Source organism: Telmatherina bonti (assembly GCF_933228915.1).
Source record: "Telmatherina bonti genome assembly, chromosome: 22".
Taxonomy (NCBI): Eukaryota; Metazoa; Chordata; class Actinopteri; order Atheriniformes; family Telmatherinidae; genus Telmatherina; species Telmatherina bonti.
Genome location: NC_136631.1, coordinates 17,826,134 through 17,849,643, shown reverse-complemented (window position 1 = coordinate 17,849,643; position 23,510 = coordinate 17,826,134). Strand labels below are relative to the sequence as shown.

At 38.8% G+C, this 23,510-nt stretch overlaps 1 protein-coding gene across 1 annotated transcript; it reads left to right on the top strand.

Moving 5' to 3' along the window:
* Positions 1 to 17,948: 17,948 nt before the first annotated feature.
* Positions 17,949 to 22,974, top strand: LOC306772957 (xaa-Arg dipeptidase-like). The gene is made up of 7 exons (XM_079262626.1): positions 17,949 to 18,494; positions 20,208 to 20,356; positions 20,476 to 20,618; positions 21,236 to 21,390; positions 21,747 to 21,873; positions 22,049 to 22,156; positions 22,312 to 22,974. Exons 1-7 carry the CDS (start codon positions 18,087 to 18,089, stop codon positions 22,449 to 22,451), a joined length of 1,230 nt encoding a protein of 409 aa, XP_079118752.1. The 5' UTR covers positions 17,949 to 18,086; the 3' UTR covers positions 22,452 to 22,974.
* The last annotated feature ends 536 nt before the right edge of the window (positions 22,975 to 23,510 follow it).

Here is a 23,510-nt window from a genome sequence, read left to right as displayed (position 1 = left end):
CACAAGGTCACCTGGCTTACAACAGAGTTATTTTGTGTGTCTCTGTGCTTAACGCTGTTTGATGATAGCACATCTGAAAAGCAGTGTGATTGCGTTGGGTCATGGTTCTGTTATTATTTAGGGCTCTCATTAGTCCTGCATTGTGATTTTACAAGCTAGATGGCTTCTGTCTCCTTTTTTTCCCTTCTTTCTTTGCTGATAGTTGGTAGCAGTTGGTCTGTGATGCAGACGCACCACCATGCCTTCTGTCAACATGGAACCGTGCAGCACATTCACAACATTATTTGTAACACAGTTTCACATAATGTGCATTTTAATGAAAACACAGTAACTTGTTTGGAACTTGCTATCGTATTTTCCATATTTTTGCGCCTGATGCTGCACATGGGATGTTCAAGGATACATAAATAATGGCACTCAAATAATACTTTGAAGTTTCATCAAACTATAAATACCCAAGTTCATGGTGACTCGCTGCCTTAAATATTCACTGGTAGTGTGGTTTATCTAAAAGTCTCCAGATGAACTAACAATTTTAGAGCATACCAAACCTGTTCTTATTCATTCATTTATTTATTTATTTACATTTTTTACCAAAGATTTCATCCTAGATTTGCAAACCTGTGGTCATTAATTCTTTTGCTTGAATTTTTTTTTTTTCCAAATTTGACTAAAATCCAATTAATACAATAAATTAGAGCCAAAATCATCTACTCTTTTATTTAAAGTCACTGTTTGATTTTCATTCTTCTGCAATATGTGTTAACCCTGTAAAGCCACACATATCATATATACAGTTTCTGAGACAATTTGCATCACTTTATGGTGGAAACGCTTCTCAAAACCTTCTTGTACATTATAAGTTACTGGTCTCCTGCACCCTGGTGGATACCAAAAAGAAGAGGACTACACTTCAATAATTTTGATCTATTGCATGGTAATAAATAGTGGAGAAAAAAAAAAGAAGAAAAATTCTTCTCAGATGTTCTCCGATTGGGCTTTAAATGGTTAGGAAACACATTATGCTAGTCTCACTTCAGTAATTTTACCCAATTTTGAATTGCAGGTTCAGCCCTCATCAATCTTTCTCAAATACATATTCATGGATGAGGTCAAGGGTCCTGACCACCAGAGTTGAGAGTTCATTGTTAAGTCCTGATTGATTAATGAGGTGTTACGCAGCAGCACCTGTTCCAACAACAAAATCAGCATTTTATCCGTTTCATGATTATCATCTTAAACTCTGGCGTCTCCACAACAGATTCAGTTGTCCTTGTCTAAATTTGTGACTCTTGTTAAGTAATTGTTGTATGGAGGTCTGTGGCATTATAAGTGTCTGAACCTGCTGTTTGATGTACAAACCCTGGGAGCTTGCTGCACTTGTTGCATTATTCCAGCTAACATTTACTGTGATCATGAGAACATTTATGTGGAGTCTTAAGCTGTGCTTTAAACATTTGTGAAAAGTCAGTACTGACTGTATTTCATATCTGTTTGTGGAGCAACAGAGAGCCGTTTTTAAAAGAACAATGAGATTAAACAAGAAGATAATAATTAGAAATCAACCAATAAAATCCAGACCCACACCACCTCAGAGAAATAAGGAAATTAGAGAGCTTAAAAGAAGCTGCAGAAGATCAGAGAGAAAATAGAGGTACACTAAATGAACTGTTTATTTGGAAATTCGCACACCTGACAATGTGGTTATGTAATATTTACTTAAGCTGCTTCCTTTAATAATTATAACAATTCCAATTAGGAATTTTACTAATCCAAACATCAGGAAGTAAAAGGACCATCTGACAATAATAATAATAAGAATGATCTGGCTTTATTAAAACCAACTGTGAAATTGTAATTGGTGAAGAAAAACCTCTCTAGTGAAGTAAAACACCTCTCTCACTTTGATATTAGATGCTTAACCCTTGCTTTTTATGACATTTTCATCTTAAAAATGCTATACATCACATCAATGGAACAGGCCAAGAAGATCTACTGCTGCAAGAAAGAGACAAAATAGAGAAAAACTTTTACAGACTCTTTCTGAATAACGACTGACACAACAGATAAGGACAATAACAACTTGTCCAATTTCAACTAAGACACAAATTATTCAAAATATTTCCAACTAATAACACTGGTGCTCAAAGCTGGAAATATTAGAAGTCGCTGCATAATTTTTAGTTCCTCCTCTTAAAATTACCAGATCAAAACACTTCTACCCTGTTACATCTTCACTTAATACCTGTAAAGCAATTTGGATGTGCTGAATTTAAAAAGCTCCTGATATTTTTGAAGTTAAAGTTTATGGTCGATTTCTTAGTCCAGTGTTTGAACAAATGTTGGACCAAAACAGCTGTACATGAAATGTTTTTGCTGAAAAATAATTGTAAATGTATTTATTTAAATTTATTCTTTTAAATTTATTTATTTAAATTTATTATTTAAACATTTAATTACTTAGATAGTTTTGAATTCTCATGTTTACTTTTAGGTTTTGTTCTTAGCTGTTCTTTGTTGGTCTTAGTTTTGTTTGATCAGTCTATGCTTGGTTAATTCTAATGTTTTCCTCACGATCGTGCACATTGGAAGCTATGCCTGCTCAGTCTGCTGGTTCGTTGTCATGGGGATGGCTTTTGATAGGTTGACCCTTGCATTGCAGCCATTTGGCTGGGGAGTGGATCTGGGCCTACCCTGAGTCGTGGCCGTTCCAATGGGTGAGCTAGCAACTGGTGTGAAAGAATTCCCGGGATCGTTTCCTCACAGTGTGCCAAGCCAGACGTTCATTCATTTAATTGTTTAAGTATTATTTGGTGGTTAAAGAGACAGAAGATGATTCTAGAGATTTTCCATGTAACATGGGATTAGGGGGTGGGTTCTGTATGTGTGTGTGAATGATTAAGTGTGTCTAAAATTCCTTGTTGTTTTAATATATACAAAGACCTTTGTGCTAAATCATGCAGGAAAGGTGCTATACAAATAAATTTTGATTTGACTTGATGAAAATGAAAAAAGTTTCATATGTTCCCTTTCCTCTTCAGTTTCTTTGTGCAATTCAAGGACAAGAATTTGCGCATGCCTGGACTTCTTTTGACATTGACAACAGTGGCAATTTATTTTTAATGTAATGTAATTTCTCTGCAGATATACAACAATAATATAACAAGACAGCACAATTATAAAATGAAAGACACCTTTCATTTAGTCCTTAAAAATAATTATATGATAGTCACTGCTGCATATGCAACACACTTACATGCAGTTAACACTAAACCAATCAGGAATAGCATTTTGCAGACTCAAGCCCGCATTTTATATGCTTTTGTATTTATTGGAAGGTAGAGTTTGAAAGAATCACAGTTTTTCATTCCTCGCTTTGTATCTCCTCTATAAGTTGGCTCACCTTGAAACTGAAAGCAACCAAAAGATAAAGCAAGACAGCCTGAAAGCAAACCGTAGAGTGTCCACAAAACCTCACGGAGAGCAAAAATGGTTTTGGTGGCAGAGGTCACATGGAGAAACTAGACTGAGTTAATCGCTGTGAAAGAAGGAATGTGCTTCATGATGAACTGCACAGATGTCCACTAAAGGTGCGATGAGAGAAAAATAAATACAGCATCTCGAAAAGAAAAGTTTTATCTGCTGGGTTTGACATGGGAACATGTGGAGCAATTCCATTTAGAGAATATTCCGCATAAATGCAACAAAGCGACAAAAGTCAAGACTTTAAGAAAATATTTAATATAAAAGAGATATTATAAGGCAGGGGTAATGTACAACTACAATCTGTTGTGCTGAGAATCTCGAAAATGCTGTTGCTTGGTCGACTTCTGATAATCTGCAAATGTTGCTGACTTACTAACTTGTGAATCACAAGTTACACAGTGGGTTGGCAAATTGCTGTAATTTTCCTTCAGCTGCTGCTTTGTGAAAACATTTCAGCCAAACAGGTCTCACAGTCAGCGTCAAAATCCAGTGAGAGTACAACAGAAGCTGTTTCCATCCAAAGTATGTGGCAAGAAAGGGTAATTAGAAAAATATCCACAGATCAATTTAATAGCAGTTTAATGTCCATGCTGCAGAGCGCACTGCACCAGCTGGTAAGAAAAAAAAAAGAAAGAAAGAGAGAGAGAAAAGGTGGAGAAGTGAACATGAAAATAAAGCTGTGGATGAGAGATGTAGATTCATGACTGTTTGATAACATTTATGTTTAACTTTAAAAAAAAATCCTCCAGACCTTTGAATTAAACTTGTGAAAAACACTGATAAGTCAGTTCAGGTACCTAATCACAGCTGGATAAAATGACCCTATGGCAGCATTTCTAAAGCAACTTGTTTCTGTTATGTTATGTTATGTCATTCTATAAGTTACGTTATGTTATTCTATATGTTATGTTATATTATTCTATATAATTTCAGACCTGTGAATAATTACAGGCTTGATTTATACTAAATTTCTCTTTGAAATTTTCTACCAATTTTTTGATCGAATAACTGCTCACTGACTGACACATATCTGTCCTTCTACTTCACTGACCGCATTTCATATGCCTATTGCCTCTTAGTGTCAGCTTTTGAAAAAGTGAGCATTCATTCTAATTAGATACAGGATTTATGAACAATCCATCATGTATATCCAAACATGTACTTAAATGCAAGTACCTCTTTCATCTAATAAGTCAGAACATATGAAAAATTGTCTTCTAATATTCTCAAAAATTCTATTCTAACTTTCTGCAAACTGTCAAACAAGCAGATACATGTCCCAACACATGCAGGATGCATCAGTGCAGGAAGCCCAGACTCCCTCTCCCCTGCCACATTTGCCATCTCTTTAGGGGGAATCCCAAGGCGTTCCCATGCCAGCCGAGAGATATAATCCTTCCAGCATATCCTGGGTCTCATCCAGCAGGGACATGCCTGGAACACCTCACCAGGGAGGCGTCCAGGAGGCATCCTAACCAGATGCCTGAGCCACCCCTACTGGGTCCTCTCGATGTGGAGGAGCAACGGCTCTACTTTGAGCCGCTCCCAGATGACGGGGTTCCTCACCCTATCTCTAAGGGAGAACCCAGCCACCATGCAGAGGAAACTCATTTCAGCCACCTGTATATATGAGTTTGTTCTTTTGGTCATGACCCACAGCATGACCATAGGTGAGGGCATAGATCAACTGGTAAATCAATTGCTTTGCCTTCTAGCTCAACACCTTCTTCACCACGACAGACCGGCGCAGAGTCCACATTACTGCAGAGCAATGAATCAGCTTAATCAACAAAAAAAGTGCTAATGACAGTTTGTTTAGTCAACACATGTGTATATATATCTATATATAGATATATATATATATCTACATATCTCTCTCTCTCTCTCTCTCTCTCTCTCTCTCTCTCTCTCTCTCTCTCTCTCTCTATATATATATATATATATATATATATATATATATATATATATATATATATATATATATATATATATGTATATATGGTACATTTGACACATGCTTTTTCCTCTTCTTTTCCAAAGAAACATGTAATTAGGCTCAGTTTTTGGAAGGAGTACTCAATTATTCAGTCATTAGGTATTTCCATAATGGGATCCATATCTCAAAATTCCCTCTAATCAGGGTGTAAACAACCTCCTGTGGTGAGTAATCTTGTCTTCAGATCCTGTCGAATGATTGTGTGATTGTCTATGCAAGAATGAACATAGTCTTGAAAAGGTTGTTGAGGGAGCTTTTGTTGAAAATTTCTGCTGCAGCATCTTGAATGTATTCCATTAAAAACCCCTCAAGATTACCTATTTATGTTGTTAAAATATAAAACAGAGAGCCATGGCCCTGCGATGGACTCGCGAGTTGTCCAGGGTGTACCCTGCCTTTCGCCCAAAGCCAGCTGGGATAGGCTCCAGCTTCCCCGCGACCCTGAATTGGATAGACTTAGACTTAGACTTAGACAGACTTTATTCATCCACAAGGGAAATTCTGTTGTCACAGTAGCTCAGAACAGCAATAGAGGAAGAAATAGAACAGCAATAGTAGGTAAAAAAAAAAAAAAGTAAATAATAATAATAAAATAGAATAGGTACTATCCATAAAGCAATCTGGAATATGTACACTTTTACAAAGATAAGAGATAAATAAAACTATCTAAAGTAAAATTGGCAATATAGAATATGGAAATTTAGAAATTTACAATATATACAACATGTGACTAAATGCAGTGCGAGTTTACACAGGGGCTTTGAAATGAATGTTAGTTATCTGTCACAAAGTGGGGAGTTATTGTACATCTGTATAGAGAATGGTATGAATGTGTTCTTGTAGCGCTCACTGTGACAGCGCAGCTGTAAAAGTCTATTGGAGAAGGAGCTCCTTTGCCCCTCTACAGTCCGGTGGAGTGGATGAGCAGGATTGTCCATAATAGAGAGCAGTTTGTCCAGAGTCCCCCTGTCCCTCACTGTCACAAATGTCTCCAGTTGACAGCCAACCACCTGTCCAGCTTTGCGGATCAGTTTGTCAATCCGAGAGATGTCCCTTTTGGATGTACTGCTGCCCCAGCAGGCCACAGCGAAGAACAGGGCGCTGGAGACCACAGACTGGTAAAAGATCTCCAGCAGTTTACTGCACACATTGAAAGACCTGAGCTTCCTCAGGAAGTACAGTCTGCTCATGCCCTTCTTGTAAACAGTATTACAGTTGTCCCTCCAGTCTAGTCTGCTGTTCACATGGACTCCGAGATATTTGTAGCAGTCCACTATCTCCACCTCTGAGCCCTGGATGGTGATGGGCTCCACTGGTGTCCTCTTTCTCCTGAAGTCGATGACCAGCTCCTTTGTCTTGTCCACATTCAGGAGCAGATGGTTAGCCTGGGACCACTTCACAAAGTCTGCAATCAGTGTCCTGTACTCCATCTCCTGTCCATCCCCGAAACACCCCACCACCGCAGAGTCATCAGAGAACTTCTGCAGGTGGCAGGACCCGGAGCTGTACTGGAAATCAGAGGTGTACAGAGTGAACAGGAAAGGAGACAGGACAGTGCCCTGCGGAGCTCCTACATTACTGACCACAGTATCAGACAGGGTGTTCCCCTGCCGCACATACTGAGGCCTGCCAGACAGGTAGTCAGCAATCCAGGAGACAGTGGAGGAGCTGACACCCATCCCGAGCAGCTTGTCACTCATCAAAACAGGCTGAATTGTCATGTTTTTGCCACCCTGATCTCCTGGCGCTCATCATTGATTACTCGATCCACCTGCTGGCTTCCTAATTGCCTCTGCTACCTCATTCAGTTCACCTGGTTTCCTTTTCTCTCACTGCCTACTTAAGCTCCCTCCAATCCCTCCTTTTCTGCCAGATAATAATCAGACCTATGTCTAGTTTTGTTCCAGCGTTCTACGGATTGATCCTCAGTTGCCGACCTTCTGCTTTATGCCCCTGGATTACCCTCCTTGCCTTGCCCTCGACGGACACCGCAACTTTTCGGATCTTCTGGTTACCGACCCTGCCTGTCTTTGGATCTCTGAGCCTTGTCGTTGCCTGGACGAGTATTTTGCCATCCTGTTTACCTCCCAGCTGTTGCCTGGTTTCTTCTGCAGATCACTCCCCCGGACTGATCTTCTGTTCATACTCCTCCACCAATAAACTGGTCATTTGTCCAGAACTCCCTGTGTGTGGCTGTATTAAGGATCCTCAGGGTAACTCATTACACTGAATAGTGTTAAAGGCACTCGAGAAATCAAAAAACATGATTCTCACCGAGCCTTTAGAAAATGAATGAATGAATGTTATTAATGCAATTATAGCATGTGGATAGCATTTAATGATTCTCCTGTACACTTGTAGTTTTGAAACTGACAGTGTTATATCTGATAAATATTATTAAGAATATCTTATTTGACTCATCTCAATCACTAAAATCAATTAATTCTGTGTTTTTTAAATTTGGAAAACACAAGTGTTTACTTTTTCAAGGGATGAACATAACAGGCCTACATACCACTTCTATGAGACAGTAACAGCAGAGCTGTGCGTCTTCCACTTAATTATTTAAGAATTCAATTTAAAAAAATAGATAAATCTACAGCTTAAATAAGGACCGGAGAACTGATCCATGCTGCTCCCCATATGTCATGGTATAAGGATCAAGAACAAATAAAATGAGTTAACAGCCAAACTGGCAACTAAAAAATAGGGGAGGACGTTAAAACATATCACCTTTTGCTCCTTTTGTTCAGTTAATTAGACACTATTTGTAGTTCCAAGGCAACAGAGAATATCTGAGGCACTCATGCTTTCTGGGTCCTAAGATGTGGAATGGACCTTAGCTTTTCAGACAGGCTTCCTCAGTTGCGTCTTGAAATCTTGCTTAAAACCCTACTTTTATTCCCTGGTCTTCACATTCAGAGTGAGATTATGACAGTGACCATTAATTTTTTTCTCCGTCGTTCCTTTCACTTGGCTTTAGTTGTTTTTTGTCTATATCTCTTTCTAAAGTTGTGCTTGTGTCTGTTTATTTATCTCTTCATATTTTATGACATAAACCAGAAGGCATGACAAAGAGACAAAGAGAAGAAATGAATAAATACTGCAAATATCAAAGTGGTAAATACGTAGGATACAGGAACCAAAATAAGAACTACACCCCAAACTATCAAATTCCTTTGTCATTTCTTTTGTTAACATATTCCAAAATAAAGGTCCCTTGAGGTTCTTTCTCCTCCTTCTTGACCTTTTCTGTGTGAGATATTACTGAGAACGATCGTAATTTATGGGCTCACCCACAGTCAATTTGACATTTTAGGAAATACTGTAATTGTCTTCCCTGTTGAGAGCTAGATGAACAAAACAGATGCTTACATCTGCATAAAAAAATTATCCAAAAACCAGCAGCTGCTAGCTTACCACACACATACAAAACAAAGATTTTCTAAAAATCTGCTGAATGACCTTTCAGATTGCTGCTGGTGTTTTTCCGGTCATGTTCACCAGGAAAGCACAAATGTGGTGTCAGTCTTTTATAAATGTATTTCACCTAATGTCAGGCTGTTTCTTTGAGAGCCTCTTTAATACCAAAGATTCTCCCAGGGGATTTTCCTAGATTATTAACACCCTGCAAAAGTCAGATGAAATCATGTATTGAAACAGAATTCATTTGACCCTGCATGAGAGCCTCCATCATAAACACACCACAGTGTTGTAACATAATAAATGCAGTTGCGTTAGCTGCGTCTAATTCTTTGGAAGCTTAACTGTTATTCACGCACAACAGGTCATATGAATCTGAAAGGAATATTAAGTATGTTCATTATGTGAGAGTAGCTGGAAGTCTGAGAGAGCCATGGCAATCACATTAGGCGATAAACACAGAGGACAAGGAAGACGCCTACAAGTCCCCGTGGGACATCCTCCAATTAACACTTAAGCTTTTTCCCAGACGTGTTGGCTGCTTCAAGAGAGAGAGCTCAGGCATACACACAAAGGATGCGCATCATTCTTTTGATGTGAAATATGAGTACTTTGAATGATTTAAGGTACAAAATAAATGCTTCACAGCTACTGGGAGTTTTCCTTATAGCTTAGCCTTTCTGGCAATATGGTTATCTCAGCTGTTCCACAATGCCTATCCAGCTGTGAAATGCAATTGAGGAAAAGGTGGGCTATTGGTCAGTCCCAGACAATCATGTACTTTTACACTTTTGACCTGTTACAAATAAGTTAATCTTACTTTCATGACTGTGGACTGTGAGAAGAACATGTTAATGCACCAGGAGAAAAGGCACAGAACCCCCTTGATGTGAAAGAAAAGTGCTAATGGTGCATTGCATTTGAACTTTTTCAGGCCCTGACCTTTGAAACTTGCTTATCCATAATTAAATGAGTACATCTCTGCAACTAGAATGACTGAATATCTTTAGTCATAGTAGATAAAACACTTGTGAGATTTGCTTAGATGTGTCTGGGCATGGAGATACTTGCTGTTAGCAACGTATCTGCATATGTGTCATGGCTGCCACGTTGTCCTAGTGTTTGTTTGGTATGTAGACTGCTCGCATTGACGAGAGCGAGTTGCAGGATTGATTTGACCTCATGAGACACGTGAAGAAGAGCATGAACATGAGATCAGAGGTAAACACAATGGTAGACTGTTTTAAACCGTTTTAAGGAGTGCCTCTCGGCAGCTACTAGCATCTTTAGGAGGTTCACTCCTCATTGTGCCTCAGTTAGCAACAGACAAGGAAACTTTTAGTTCTGGTAATCCCTGGAAATACAATATGACCAGCATATTGGCCTTTTCACTATTTCAGAGTCCAAGTGCAAGTCCAAGTTCCAGAAATCTGGAAGAATGTAATCATACATCGACCAATCATGTGAGTCAAGCCTCCTACATGGTGCACAGGCGATGACTCCCAAACAGACCTTACACAGACACCGCCCAAGTTAAATGAGGGTTTAGAAACTAAAAACACGTTATTTTTGTAAAGTGATTAGAAACTAATAGAAACACAGTTTTTAAATTATATACAAGCAATTCTCCTGTCACTGAGTTTTGATTTTGTTACATGATGGACCTTTAAAGGATAGAAAATCAAATTCAAAGAGGCTGCATCATAAACAATCCTTACCTGAACAAACAAATTAGGCTGCACCAAAAATTTTATTGTTGAACTAATACAAAAAGACTTTTTTATTTTGCTTTAGCAATTTAGTTGTAATATCTGAGAAATTGATAAACTAATATATTAACACTTATGTGTCTTCTACTTGTGAAAAACTGACTATTCCTTCCTTGTGCACTCTCGCAATATTGCAGAAGCTGATATTTCCTTTGTGCTACAGAGAAACACTGATCCCTTTCTTAATCTTTGTAGAACCTGCAGACATTTGGATTCAAAGCGACACTGTGGTCTGTATTTTATTTAAGCAGTTTCAAGCTTATCAGAGCTGGAGGGTTCTCTGAAGAGGAAGAGGAGGGGTGGGGGTGGGGGTGGGGGGGTGGGGGGGGGGGGGGGGTTTCTTTCCTCCTCTGGAGCAGAAAGTGAAATAATCCCGGCCCGTAGGGACAAGCGGAGTGAGTCTTTAATTTACAAATTAAGCTTACAGTTGAAGGGCTCTTGTTTTATTAAATATTGGACAGCAATTTTGTCTGATATCAAAAGAGATAAGAAAAGAAAAGAAAACTTAAACAGCTTAGTATTGTAGAATATCTTTTTGCATTTTTTTGAATGTGATTAGCTAAGCATTTATGTTGTCTTTCCAAAGACTTCACGTGATAATGATGGTTATTACACTCAATAACTATGATAACAGCTTCACTTCCTCAACTTCACTTGGCTCTCACCCTGCTGGCTGTGGGTCCATTGAGCTTCGAGAGAAGCTACTGTTCACCAGACACTTCACAAAGGCTTAAACATGAATGCAGTAAAAACCTGCAGGACTAGAACCCTCATGGGACTGAGCTGAATATCCATGCTCTAAACCCTGAGGACAACATCTGAAGTAACAGAGCTTGATATATCTCATAGAAGATGCCTATTTACTTAACTTTTAGTTCTGACAAATCGCAGAAAAGGTCTCCTTCATCAGATGCATCCCAGTAGAAAACATACTTTCTTCTTTTGTGGCCATTTTTGTATTTTTGGATCAGAAAATCCCAACAAATTCACTATTATATAAAGCTGTGCACGTTTTTGTTTCTATAAAGTCCCTTCTTGCTCCCCAACTATCTGTAAATTTGGGTTGCTTGCAATGCATTTCGTGGACTGTCAGCGTGCAACAAAATCACATATAAATGAGGGGCCACAAGAAGACCACTATAAGATGTAGATAAGAGACTGATATATTACCGGTTTGTGGATCATGACTTAATTGAAGTTTACTGAATACGGAAGACTGTGATGTACCGACAACCTGTCCAGGAAGTAACCTGCCTCTTACCCAATAATTTCTGGGATAGGCTCCAGCTTCCCTGCAACCCTTAATAGGACTGGTTTGGACAATGAATTAATAAATACAGAAGAGCAAAGAACAGTCTGAAGGGAAAACCCTCACAGAACAGCTGCAGTCCTGCAAGTTGGCTGCTTTTACACAACACAAAGAGCTGAGGTGTAGTAAAGAAACAGATATATGTCAGATCTTGATTCGCAGATAGGCTTCAGGTGTGTATGCTGATTGCATATTATTAGAATTCTCTGGCCATGAAGACACACACACAAACAAGCACAAACACACAAAGAAAGGCGAGACCAAGATGGGGTTCACAAGAGACACAAAGGAGAAACGAATACACAAGAAATGCGACAACAAAGGGGAGGAGTGAGGAAAGATGTGAACCGTGACAAATGAGATTGAATTTTCAATACCATCTTGTGAATCACAAAACATTTAAAAATGCAACTGCTGATCAGAGCTGCAAGCAGATCATTTTTACAGTAGGAGTACACTTCTCTTGAAGCTCAATGGACCCACCATTGAGCTTCGAGAGAAGTGTACTCCTACTGTTCACCAGACACTTCACAAAGGCTGATGTTATTGGGGCAGACAGCAACCCTTTCAGCACTGTCAAACAAAGAAAGGGAGTAACCATGGGAGAGTTACCTCTGACGCTGAAGCGCAGCTCAATGGAATTGGGGGAGATCAGAGAAGAAATGAAAAAAAAATGTGATGAAAACAAGAAAAATAAATGTTCTATGTCAAACAACCACATAGATTTTATAGTTTGGTTACATTTTAAGATGGCTGGTCTTATTGTGCCCTTGCCTTTTATAAAGATTTTCATTTTTATCTCATGCGATTTGCATCGACACAATCTGCACTTAAAGGTGGAGTATGTAAGATTTTCAATATTTTCAAAATAAATTAACTAAAAAAATAACTGCAATCATAATTAGATAGTTTTTTTAAAAACATCTAGGTTCCAGTCTGTCAATATTTGATGTGTTATTGAATTACAAGTTTAATTAATGACAAAGACCCTTCTTAAATGTTTGCCGACCAGTAAAAAAAAAAAGTGCTTTTTGTCATTTGTCATTAATTAAACTTGTAATTTAATTACGCATCAAATATGGACAGACTGGAACCTACATGTTCAAAAAACTGTCTAATTATCATTGTAGTTATTTTATTAGTTAATTTATTTTGAAAATATTGACAATCTTACACACTCCACCTTTAAAGACTCACTTTTTTGCATATAAATGACAATTTTTTGACTATTTTTTTTTTTACCCTCACACAAAATCATTACAGCTTTTAATTATTGGAAATATGCTAAGCATCAAAATAATCAGTCTAGCCTAATTTTTCTATAGAAGTCTTCACACTGTTAAAAAAAAATTGACAAACAACAAGAAACAGTTTTTGTAGTATATCATGCATGATAAACCAAGCTGAAGCCCTTATGAATCATACAGTGACACAAATGCTTAAACAAGTGTTGTCACACATAATCCCACCCCCATTTCACCAGCTCTGAAGAATCAAGACAACTTGATAAACCGAGGTGTAAATGTTTTCCAGCTTGGTGAACATTGAGGCACAGTGTCTGTGATGATGTGACATTAATGACAGAAGTGATACTGCCAAGTTCCATGCACACATTTCTGAGACCCTCAGGGGGTGCGGGTGTACTCCTCAGAGGTTGCATTGCTTTGATGGGGATGCTGACAGGACAGGACAGAGCAAGCTCATGAGACACATTGTCAGTTTTCGTCAGTCAAGTGGAACATCATGTTTAAAACCTGGCTCTTTAAGAGTTTATGAGGATTTGTACTTGGAGAATATGTGGATAGATAGAAAAATTAAGATAACAACAACAACAACAAAAAACAACTAAAACAAAAACTGTGAGGTATAAAGAGGGAGGGAAAAGGGATGTCTGCTAGTTATGTGATAAAACCAAAAGATGGAAAATTAGACACCAAAGGAGGCCATTCTTTTATTTTCATTTTGACTCATCAAGGTGCAAGAAATCAGTTTCATCTGCTGCCCTCTGCACCATCCAAAACTAATGAACAGGGATCTGAAATTCAAGTCCTCCAGGGCTATTGTCTGGCAGGTTTTAGGTTTTTCAATGCTCCAACAAACGTGCAAACTAAAAAGATCCAACAGCATCTTAACTTTTGCACAGTGACCCATTTATTTGAGTCCTGTCTGTTAAAACAGCTAAACATCCAAAGCAGGGCTGGTTAACTCAGTTCCACAAGGATTGCAATCTTGCAAGTTTTCAGAGCATCCTGCTCCAACACACTTGACTGAAATGAAGGAGTCATTGTGCACACCTTCATTGACTGTTGGATCCATTTAAAAACCAACTTGTGTGTTTTTAAACATGAATGCAGTAAAAACCTGCAGGACTAGAACCCTCATGGGACTGAGCTGAATATCCATGCTCTAAACCCTGAGGACAACATCTGAAGTAACAGAGCTTGATATATCTCATAGAAGATGCCTATTTACTTAACTTTTAGTTCTGACAAATCGCAGAAAAGGTCTCCTTCATCAGATGCATCCCAGTAGAAAACATATTTTCTTCTTTTGTGGCCATTTTTGTATTTTTGGATCAGAAAATCCCAACAAATTCACTATTATATAAAGCTGTGCACGTTTTTGTTTCTATAAAGTCCCTTCTTGCTCCCCAACTATCTGTAAATTTGGGTTGCTTGCAATGCATTTCGTGGACTGTCAGCGTGCAACAAAATCACATATAAATGAGGGGCCACAAGAAGACCACTATAAGATGTAGATAAGAGACTGATATATTACCGGTTTGTGGATCATGACTTAATTGAAGTTTACTGAATACGGAAGACTGTGATGTACCGACAACCTGTCCAGGAAGTAACCTGCCTCTTACCCAATAATTTCTGGGATAGGCTCCAGCTTCCCTGCAACCCTTAATAGGACTGGTTTGGACAATGAATTAATAAATACAGAAGAGCAAAGAACAGTCTGAAGGGAAAACCCTCACAGAACAGCTGCAGTCCTGCAAGTTGGCTGCTTTTACACAACACAAAGAGCTGAGGTGTAGTAAAGAAACAGATATATGTCAGATCTTGATTCGCAGATAGGCTTCAGGTGTGTATGCTGATTGCATATGATTAGAATTCTCTGGCCATGAAGACACACACACACAAACAAGCACAAACACACAAAGAAAGGCGAGACCAAGATGGGGTTCACAAGAGACACAAAGGAGAAACGAATACACAAGAAATGCGACAACAAAGGGGAGGAGTGAGGAAAGATGTGAACCGTGACAAATGAGATTGAATTTTCAATACCATCTTGTGAATCACAAAACATTTAAAAATGCAACTGCTGATCAGAGCTGCAAGCAGATCATTTTTACTGAAGACAAATTTACTTTATGCCCAAACTTTTGCTACATCTTATTTAATTTGAAAACAAATTTGCAGTTAATTCAAGACAAGAAAAATAGGATTATACTGGTGATATAAACAACTTATACATGGATTATTTTTGGGGTCTTTGACAATCTTAAGTCACTTAGTTTACCATCTTACATGGACATAACAATTAAAAAAAAATTAGAACTCTGTAGTAACATAATTGTGTTTTACATAATTATTTTTGTTTGTACAGGTAGATTAGGTGAGCAGCACTTTCACAGGGGTGTCAAACAAATACATTCCTGCTCAAGTAAAGCCTGTTGTTTATTTTCATCCCTCATCTCAGAGACATGCTGTCATCTAAATCACATGCATTCATTGTTGCTGTCAAGCTCGTTGTCTTCTGGGGCATCCTGCCGTCGCGACGCCTGCGCGCCGATCCTTTCATTGCTGGTGCATCACTCGTGTGGTGTGATGCTTGGTGTGATGACCTTTGCCACAACCTGAAAAAACAGAACCTGTGTGAAAAATTGAGGTCATACAACAGAATTGTGTTTCATGAGGTCTCGTCTGTTGCATCATCTAGATATATAATTCTAAAACTGATCGGTCTATACAAGTTTTTTGTTGACACACAGGCCAAATACACATGTATTCATGTGAAATTAAACACATGCTCACAGGGCAAATCCCTGAATAAGACAATGGGGTGACACATGGGTCTCTCTCTCACCTAATTGATACACAATGGAAAGTGTCAGCGTCATCGGTGGTGCATAGAGTGAGCTGACAGACAGGACATGTCAGGAGGCAGTCGTGGTGTCAGCCTGCTGAGCGATGTACAACATGTCTCCTCCTGTGACTGACAACCGCCCCCAATTAACCTCCAGCTCGAATACAGACAGAAACCACATACATGTACACCTGCTCCTTCTGTGTCACACTCTGACACACACACACATATTCATACATACACACTCTCACTGGATGCGTGACGGCTGTAAAGCTTTGTATTCACTCACACAGGACTAAATTGACCTTGTTTCTGACAGGTAGATCACGGTTGATCTTATGCAAGAAAATTTTTGTTTGCTTGATGCATGTTTGCACTAAATGAACAAATCATTGAATACTTTTTCCTGAGGATAATGTAGATTTTTCTTGTTTTCTGCTCTGGGAGGTCAAACACAAAGAGCAGCGGATCAAACATGCATGTTCCCTGCACATTGCATTCAGGATGAGCAAGGCAGGTCTTGTACAAAATGTCACTCTGGGTCCCTCTAGTGTCATGAAAGACTGACTGAGAATATATCTGCACAATCTATATCCCTTTTAACAAAAAATAATTTAGGATTTTCTATATAAATTACTGCAATAGTTTTTAATTATTTTTAAATGGAATCAATAGACTACCTTTATCTGGCCCTACAATCCACTTAGAATGAAGTAATGCATGCACTTATGATTGTGACCGGTAGGTGGCAATCTATCCACAGAAAGACTGAGCCCCTCAACACTGCTATTTCTAACTTGAAAGTTCCTGGATTTTATTTTTTTAGGCATTGTAAATAATTATGTATGCCTTAGATGTTTTTTCATGCAAAATCTTTGACTGAAAACACATTAGTAGCTCTTGTTTTGAAGACAGTGGAGTGATATTATCAGGCGACATAATCTTCTCTTTAAAAAAGTGACTAAGACAGATGGTTCGGTCAAGTGCATTAAATAGAAATTAACTTTCTTAAAGATTCCAAAAACAAAAGTGTTCAGACCTTGATTATCATCACATGAAAACAACTCCATTAAAAATTAAATGTTTGTCCCACTTTTATTAAGAATATGTGAATAAAATAACTGGTTGAGTTCTATTGACTGATATGTATTAGATTTTTTAAATCATTAAATGATTAAATCTTAACAAAAAAAGTGTGTATGCAGCCTCTTATCATTGTGGAGATGGACACGTGTTCATTTTAATGACCTAAATTTCTGTTTAGTCTGTTTCCTTTTTTTTTTTTTTGTTGGGACAAGATAAATCCAAGAAGTAATGGGAGAAAAAGGAAGTCTCTGATAAACAAGTTTTATTTATTTTTCATTCATATCTTCACTTTGCAGTGAGCTTTTTAGTATATTTACAACATTTACCAAAATAATAACAAGGCGATTGCAGAACAAATCATGGCCTGGTGATGTTATTTCGAGAATCTGTGATGTGACACAGACCACACACTGTCTTTGGCAGAATGACTTAAGTTACTTTGATCTTTAACCCTGAAATGTAACTGGAAAGCCGAAATAATAACTTGAGCAGCCAATTCAGTGGAGTCACATTAAATAACTATACATCAGAGCAACAAAATGACCTTATTAAAGAGCTTCAAATGAATCTATTTACAGATTTTGGGTTGCTGAACATACAATAAAAAAAATTAACTGCTATGCCGCTGAACTCCTTGGGCATTTTAATAAACCAATAATTGCAAGAATAGTTAAAACCAGTCAAGACTGAACAGCAGGTTTCAAAATCATAGAGCAAATTTCCATGAAGATTGCAGCAGCTGTTGAACTTTTAGCACTTCCGGTGAGAAGCCCCGCCCATTAGAGCGTGACGCTGCTGACGGAGTCCGGTATCATTTTCGTGTTAGGCTGAAAAAAGCAAATGAAACGGGACCATGTAGCTCGGAACAAGGTTGCAGGTTAGTGTGAACCTTGGTCATACAGACAGAGAGCTCGCTAAGATGGAGAAACGACAGCAGATGAAAGAAACCCTCCAGTTGTTTATAGACTCTCTAAAAGACGAGCTCCACAGTCTGAGTCAGGACATTTGGAGCGAGCCCGAGCTCGCTGGTAACGAGACGCACGCGCACGACAGGCTGGTCCGTTTCTTCTCCCAGCAGGACCAGACATGGTCGGTCCAAAGTCACTACCAACTACCGACCGCATTCCGAGCCAGTTGGGGTCCCGTGGGTTGCCGTGGGAGGGAGGAGGAGCCCGCATTGAGCGTGGGTTTTTTGTGCGAGTATGACGCGCTGCCGGATGTAGGGCACGCGTGCGGCCACAACCTGATAGCTGAGGTCGGAGCTGCGGCCGCGATGGGACTGAAAGCGGCGCTAGAAAACCAGCTGGAACTTCCTGTTCCAGTGAAGGTAACAAGTTGAAAGGACGCAATGAAAGTCCCCAACATGAAGCACAAAGTTTAAACCCAGAAAATCTCTAAGGACCCCTCTAAATCCTCAGTATCTTCCCTTCTTTGTTTACCCTGACTTTGTTTCTAAATCCTAATTCAGAGGGTTTTATGCTCTTTATCTGGCAGCTGTTGTTACTGGCCTCTCTTTTGAACAATCACTCAGACAACTAAGCTGTCAAGTTATTTAACTTCAGATTGTTCCAAAATAACATTTTAGTGTAATTGTTTTCCTTTTAGGCTTTTCCTTCATGGGTTCCCAAAGCAAATCATATGCATCAATACTTCTATCCTGTATTGCCTTCTCTTACACCAACTAACTTCATGTCCTATTTCAATACATCCATAAATCTGCCTTTTGGTCTTCCTTTAGGATAATGCATGGTAGTTCCAACCTCAGCATCCTTCTGCCATATATTCATAATCCCCTATGTATGCCCCAAACCATCAAGGTTTGGCCTCTCTGACTTCAAATCATCTAACGTGCTGTTTCTGATGTACTCATTTCTGACCCCTATCCATCCATTTCACTCTCACAGACAATCTCAACTTCCTTTAATCTCTCTTTCGTCCAGTTCTGCATCCTGTCTTCTCCTCAAGGCCACTGTCTCCAAACCATAAAACGCTGCTGGTGCTACCACCGTCTTCTACACTGTTCTTTCTTGCTGATTCTCTTTTTAATCCCACATCATCACACTTGATACTTTTCTTTTCCTATTCCAGCCATCTTGTGCATGTTGCTTCACCTCTTTTCCACATTCTGTCGCTCTGGACCCGAAGTTCTTTAAATCTTCCACCATTTCTGTTGGTATGATCCAGCTACGTCTTAAACAGACGAATGGCCGAACAATCATAGAAAATGATCGCAGTCTGCTAAAATATTTTTGATCAGGGATTTTAGGTAGAGCCTACTGGTATATGGCGAGGAGCACAGATTATCTGCAGAGGATAAATGTGGTTTCTGGTTCAGAAAAGCGCTGCCTTAAAAGTGTATTCTATTTAAAGGCCAACAGGGGGTGTCTCAATTGGTTGCACGTGTATGATGAGGTCTGGTTGTAGGGAGAGAAGGATTGTCATGTCAGCTGAAGTGGAGTTGAGAGATTTAAGGTTAGTGGTAGTGGTGGATTAATAATAGATCAGAGGCAGACATGGTGGTGATGTTTGTGCTGTCTTAAGATTAAAAAAAAAACAAAAAAAAACACAATGACAAAATGCGTGTGTTGTGTGTATTGGCTTATGTTTACCATAAAGGCAGGACATGACTTGTAGAAAAAAACAAATGCTTGCCCTTTAGTATGGTAAGCACTACCCATAATGCCACGCTCCATCATGCCTATTCTCTATGAGGAGATGACCTATTTCTAAAGAGATTACCTCTTTGAACATTTTCCAAGTAAATTTGTCCTCTCATTGAATTATTTCATGTCTTCTTTATCATGTTCCATGTTCCTCTTGTAAGTTCAGGGTAATTTTAGATGAAAACAGTTGATAAAGATGATAAAGAGGACGTGGTTTGGGAATCACTGGATGCTAATACCTGTTAGTGCATACTGTAAGTGAGACATTAGACCTAAGAAATTACATTTTCAACTTAAAGACATTATTTTAAGAAAGAAAGAGCTTATAAACAGTCAACATTACTAAGAAGTACAATGATTGGAAACTTTTATTTCAGATTATCGTTCTTGGAACCCCTGCAGAGGAGGCCATTGGAGGAAAGATCAACCTGATCCAGGCAGGAGCTTTTAATGATGTAGATCTCGTCTTCATGGCTCATCCAGCTCAGCAGGATGCTTCATTCCTCCCCACTGTCACAATCGCTGAGTGAATTGCTCCTCACTTTTCATATGAATTCAAGATTTTCATATCTTCTTTCTCAGTCTGATGGTCTAGTCTTTACATATTTTAGACAATCCATATCCAGACATGTTAATATTACACAGGGTGTCAGTGAAGTATCACGGGAAGGCGTCTCACGCCTCTGCATATCCCTGGGAGGGAGTGAATGCTCTGGATGCTGCTGTGCTGGCCTACAACAACCTCTCGCTGCTCAGACAGCAGCTCAAACCAGAGTGGAGGCTTCACGGTGAGGAACAGGAAAAAAAGCTGGAACAATCTTCAAAGTTTAGTCTCAACCTCACAAGAGACAGCTGACAGAACAGTCTCACCTCAAGGCATGTTTACTTTTAAGCCAACATGGCATGTCGTGCTCTGAAAAGATAAAATTTAACCGTCTAACTTTCTCTCTGTGACAGCTACCAGACCTTTATCTGCTGAAAAAGATTGTCAAAGTAGAAAGTTTGTGCTCAGTGTATCAAGTATGGTGTAAGAAGAGATTGTGAGTTCTTAATAGAAAAGTTAGGTTATCTAATGTGTGAATGTTGGAAGAAATAGCTTTGTTGCAATTGAACCACAAATGTCTGGAATGTTCCCTAATGATGCTACAACAATGCTGTTAAAATACTTCGGTCTGTGCCACAAAGACTGTCATTACTGAAGTTTTTTTTATTTTTAAACAATCAGATTAGAGTTTTTAAGCTTATGCTAGAGAGGAAAACTTAAAATGATCCATGTCAGTTTCTCCTAACATCCATCGCACACAGAGATCAAAGCAAATGTATTTTTTTGAGGTCTGTTCATCTAATGCACACTCTCCTTCTTGCCCTTCAACATCATCACTGTTTCTTCTGTTTCCGTCAACAGGCATAATCAAACATGGAGGGGTGAAGCCAAACATTATCCCTGCCTACACTGAGTTAGAGTTTTATTTGCGTACCCCAGTGCTGAAGGACCTTTGTGACTTGAAGACAAAGGCCGAGGCTTGTTTCAGGGCAGCTGCTTTGGCCACTGGTTGCCAGGTAAGTTGTTGCCTTTCAGTTGCTCTCCTCTAAGCTACAGACACATCACATCTCCAGAGCAGGAACAAAGTAATAGATGTTCATATAGTGTGAAGAAATGCAGTGTTGAGTTATACTGTCATATGACATTGTCTTTTTATAACATTCCTGTAGTTATGCCGTGGGTTTTCTGCTATTGTTACATTATTCATCATTACCTTTGGGCTACTTTTCTCCTTGGTCTGCACATGATTCATGCAGGTTTTACTAACAAAAAGTGAGTTAATTACAGAAACAGAAGAAATGGCAACAGGAAACAGCAGTATTTCATAGTGAATCATATTTCCTAAATGCAAGTATTCTTGTGTTTTCTGTAGGTGGAGATTATCTACCCAACCCCTACATACTATAACATTTTACCTAATGCTACACTGGCAAACCTGTATGAAAGTAATGGAAAATCGTTGGGGATTGAGTTTCCAGAGCAGCCAGCCAGTTTCTCTGGTAGGTTAAAAGAGGAAACACACACATAATCATATTTTTCTGGGTTGTTCATTAGAAATATATGAAACTAAACATTTGTAACAACAAGAGACATGACTGTTTGTGCAGATTGTTCCTGTTGTGCAGTGAATCAGCTCAGAGTTGTTTTCAGAGTGAATTTGTAATTATCTGGCAGGTTCCACAGACTTTGGCAACGTATCATTCGTAGTGCCTGGAATCCATCCTTTTTTCCACATTGGCACTGGTGCGTTAAACCACACGGAGGAATACACAGAAGCAGCAGGTACTGTAGCACAGGTTGACTGGGATCACAAGTTTCTTGTAAAATGAATGATAATCTGATGACTTCTGCCATCATCTCTTTCCAAGTCATGTGGTTTGTTAGTTTCTGTTTATACCGTATTTTATTTTCCCTCACTGCCATCTTTCCTGCGCCAGGAGCAGAAAAGGCCCAGTTGTACACCCTGAGGACAGCCAAGGCTCTGGCTATGACAGCTGCGGATGTAGTGTGTTGCCCAGATCTGCTTCGGCAAGTGAGAGAAGACTTCAACCAAGCCAGACTTAAACTGGAGAAGTGACTAGAAGGCATAAATTATACTAAAAGGAAGTATTTGGTTGCGTTTAAACAAAGAGAACACACTGACAATAAATAGTAGCAGGAGTTTGTCATATTATAATGGAAACAAAGAACTTTACCTCTCTGGATCACTGTCACTGCTTTCATAGCATAATTTTCAACCAAAAACATCTTTTGCAAATAAATCTAGTTGAGCACTTGGGTGCTGATGAGCTAAATAATTCCCTCAGAAGTTCTTGGAGATCAAAAAGATAAAGGAGAGAGGATGGTGAAATTACACTCACCAGGTGATCAGAAATATGACTCCAAATGAATATTGATGTTGCTCTTTGGCTGCAGGATGAGAGAATGATATTGTTCAGTAAGTTTTTATTTTATTTGATGGTCCATTTCGTGTAACCTAATTAAAAGGACGTAGTATGTATAGAAAGAATTTTTCATTTTTCATATTCTCCAGTTGGATACACTTTGATTTTCACTTGTTTGAGCAATTGCACTACCACAACCACTCATTTGGGTTTTGCAGATGGTTTCAACAGCTACATGGTTCAGTTTGATGTCTCAACTTCCCACGTGTGGTCACGGATGTGGTTGGGATATCAAGCTATGAGCATCTTTATGATGCTTTACCCTTTGATGAAGTAATGCCTTTGTTCGTGATTTTTCTTAAAAGATGGTGCAGATTTTAAATCAACACCATGCCCTTTGGGGCCTTGCTGGGATCAAAACAAAAGCTTAAAGAGCAGAGAAATTCTGAACATACATCATGCTTTTTCCTTCCTACAAATATAGTGCAAAGAAATCTAAAACATATACTTAAAAGCAGATTAAAATACTGTATACATAGTGATCATTTGGCTTGCATAAATGCATTTAATAATACTGCAGAAATATACATTTAGCTTGTGTTGTTCTCTCAGTGCTCATCAGTAATCAGACCTTTGCATGAAAAAGGAGATTCTGGAGCAAGCCCTTGGAAAAGCTCATATTTATTTAATTAATGTTCATTTAAATATACCATAGCACACGTGTCAACCCAAATCAAGAAACGATAAAAATA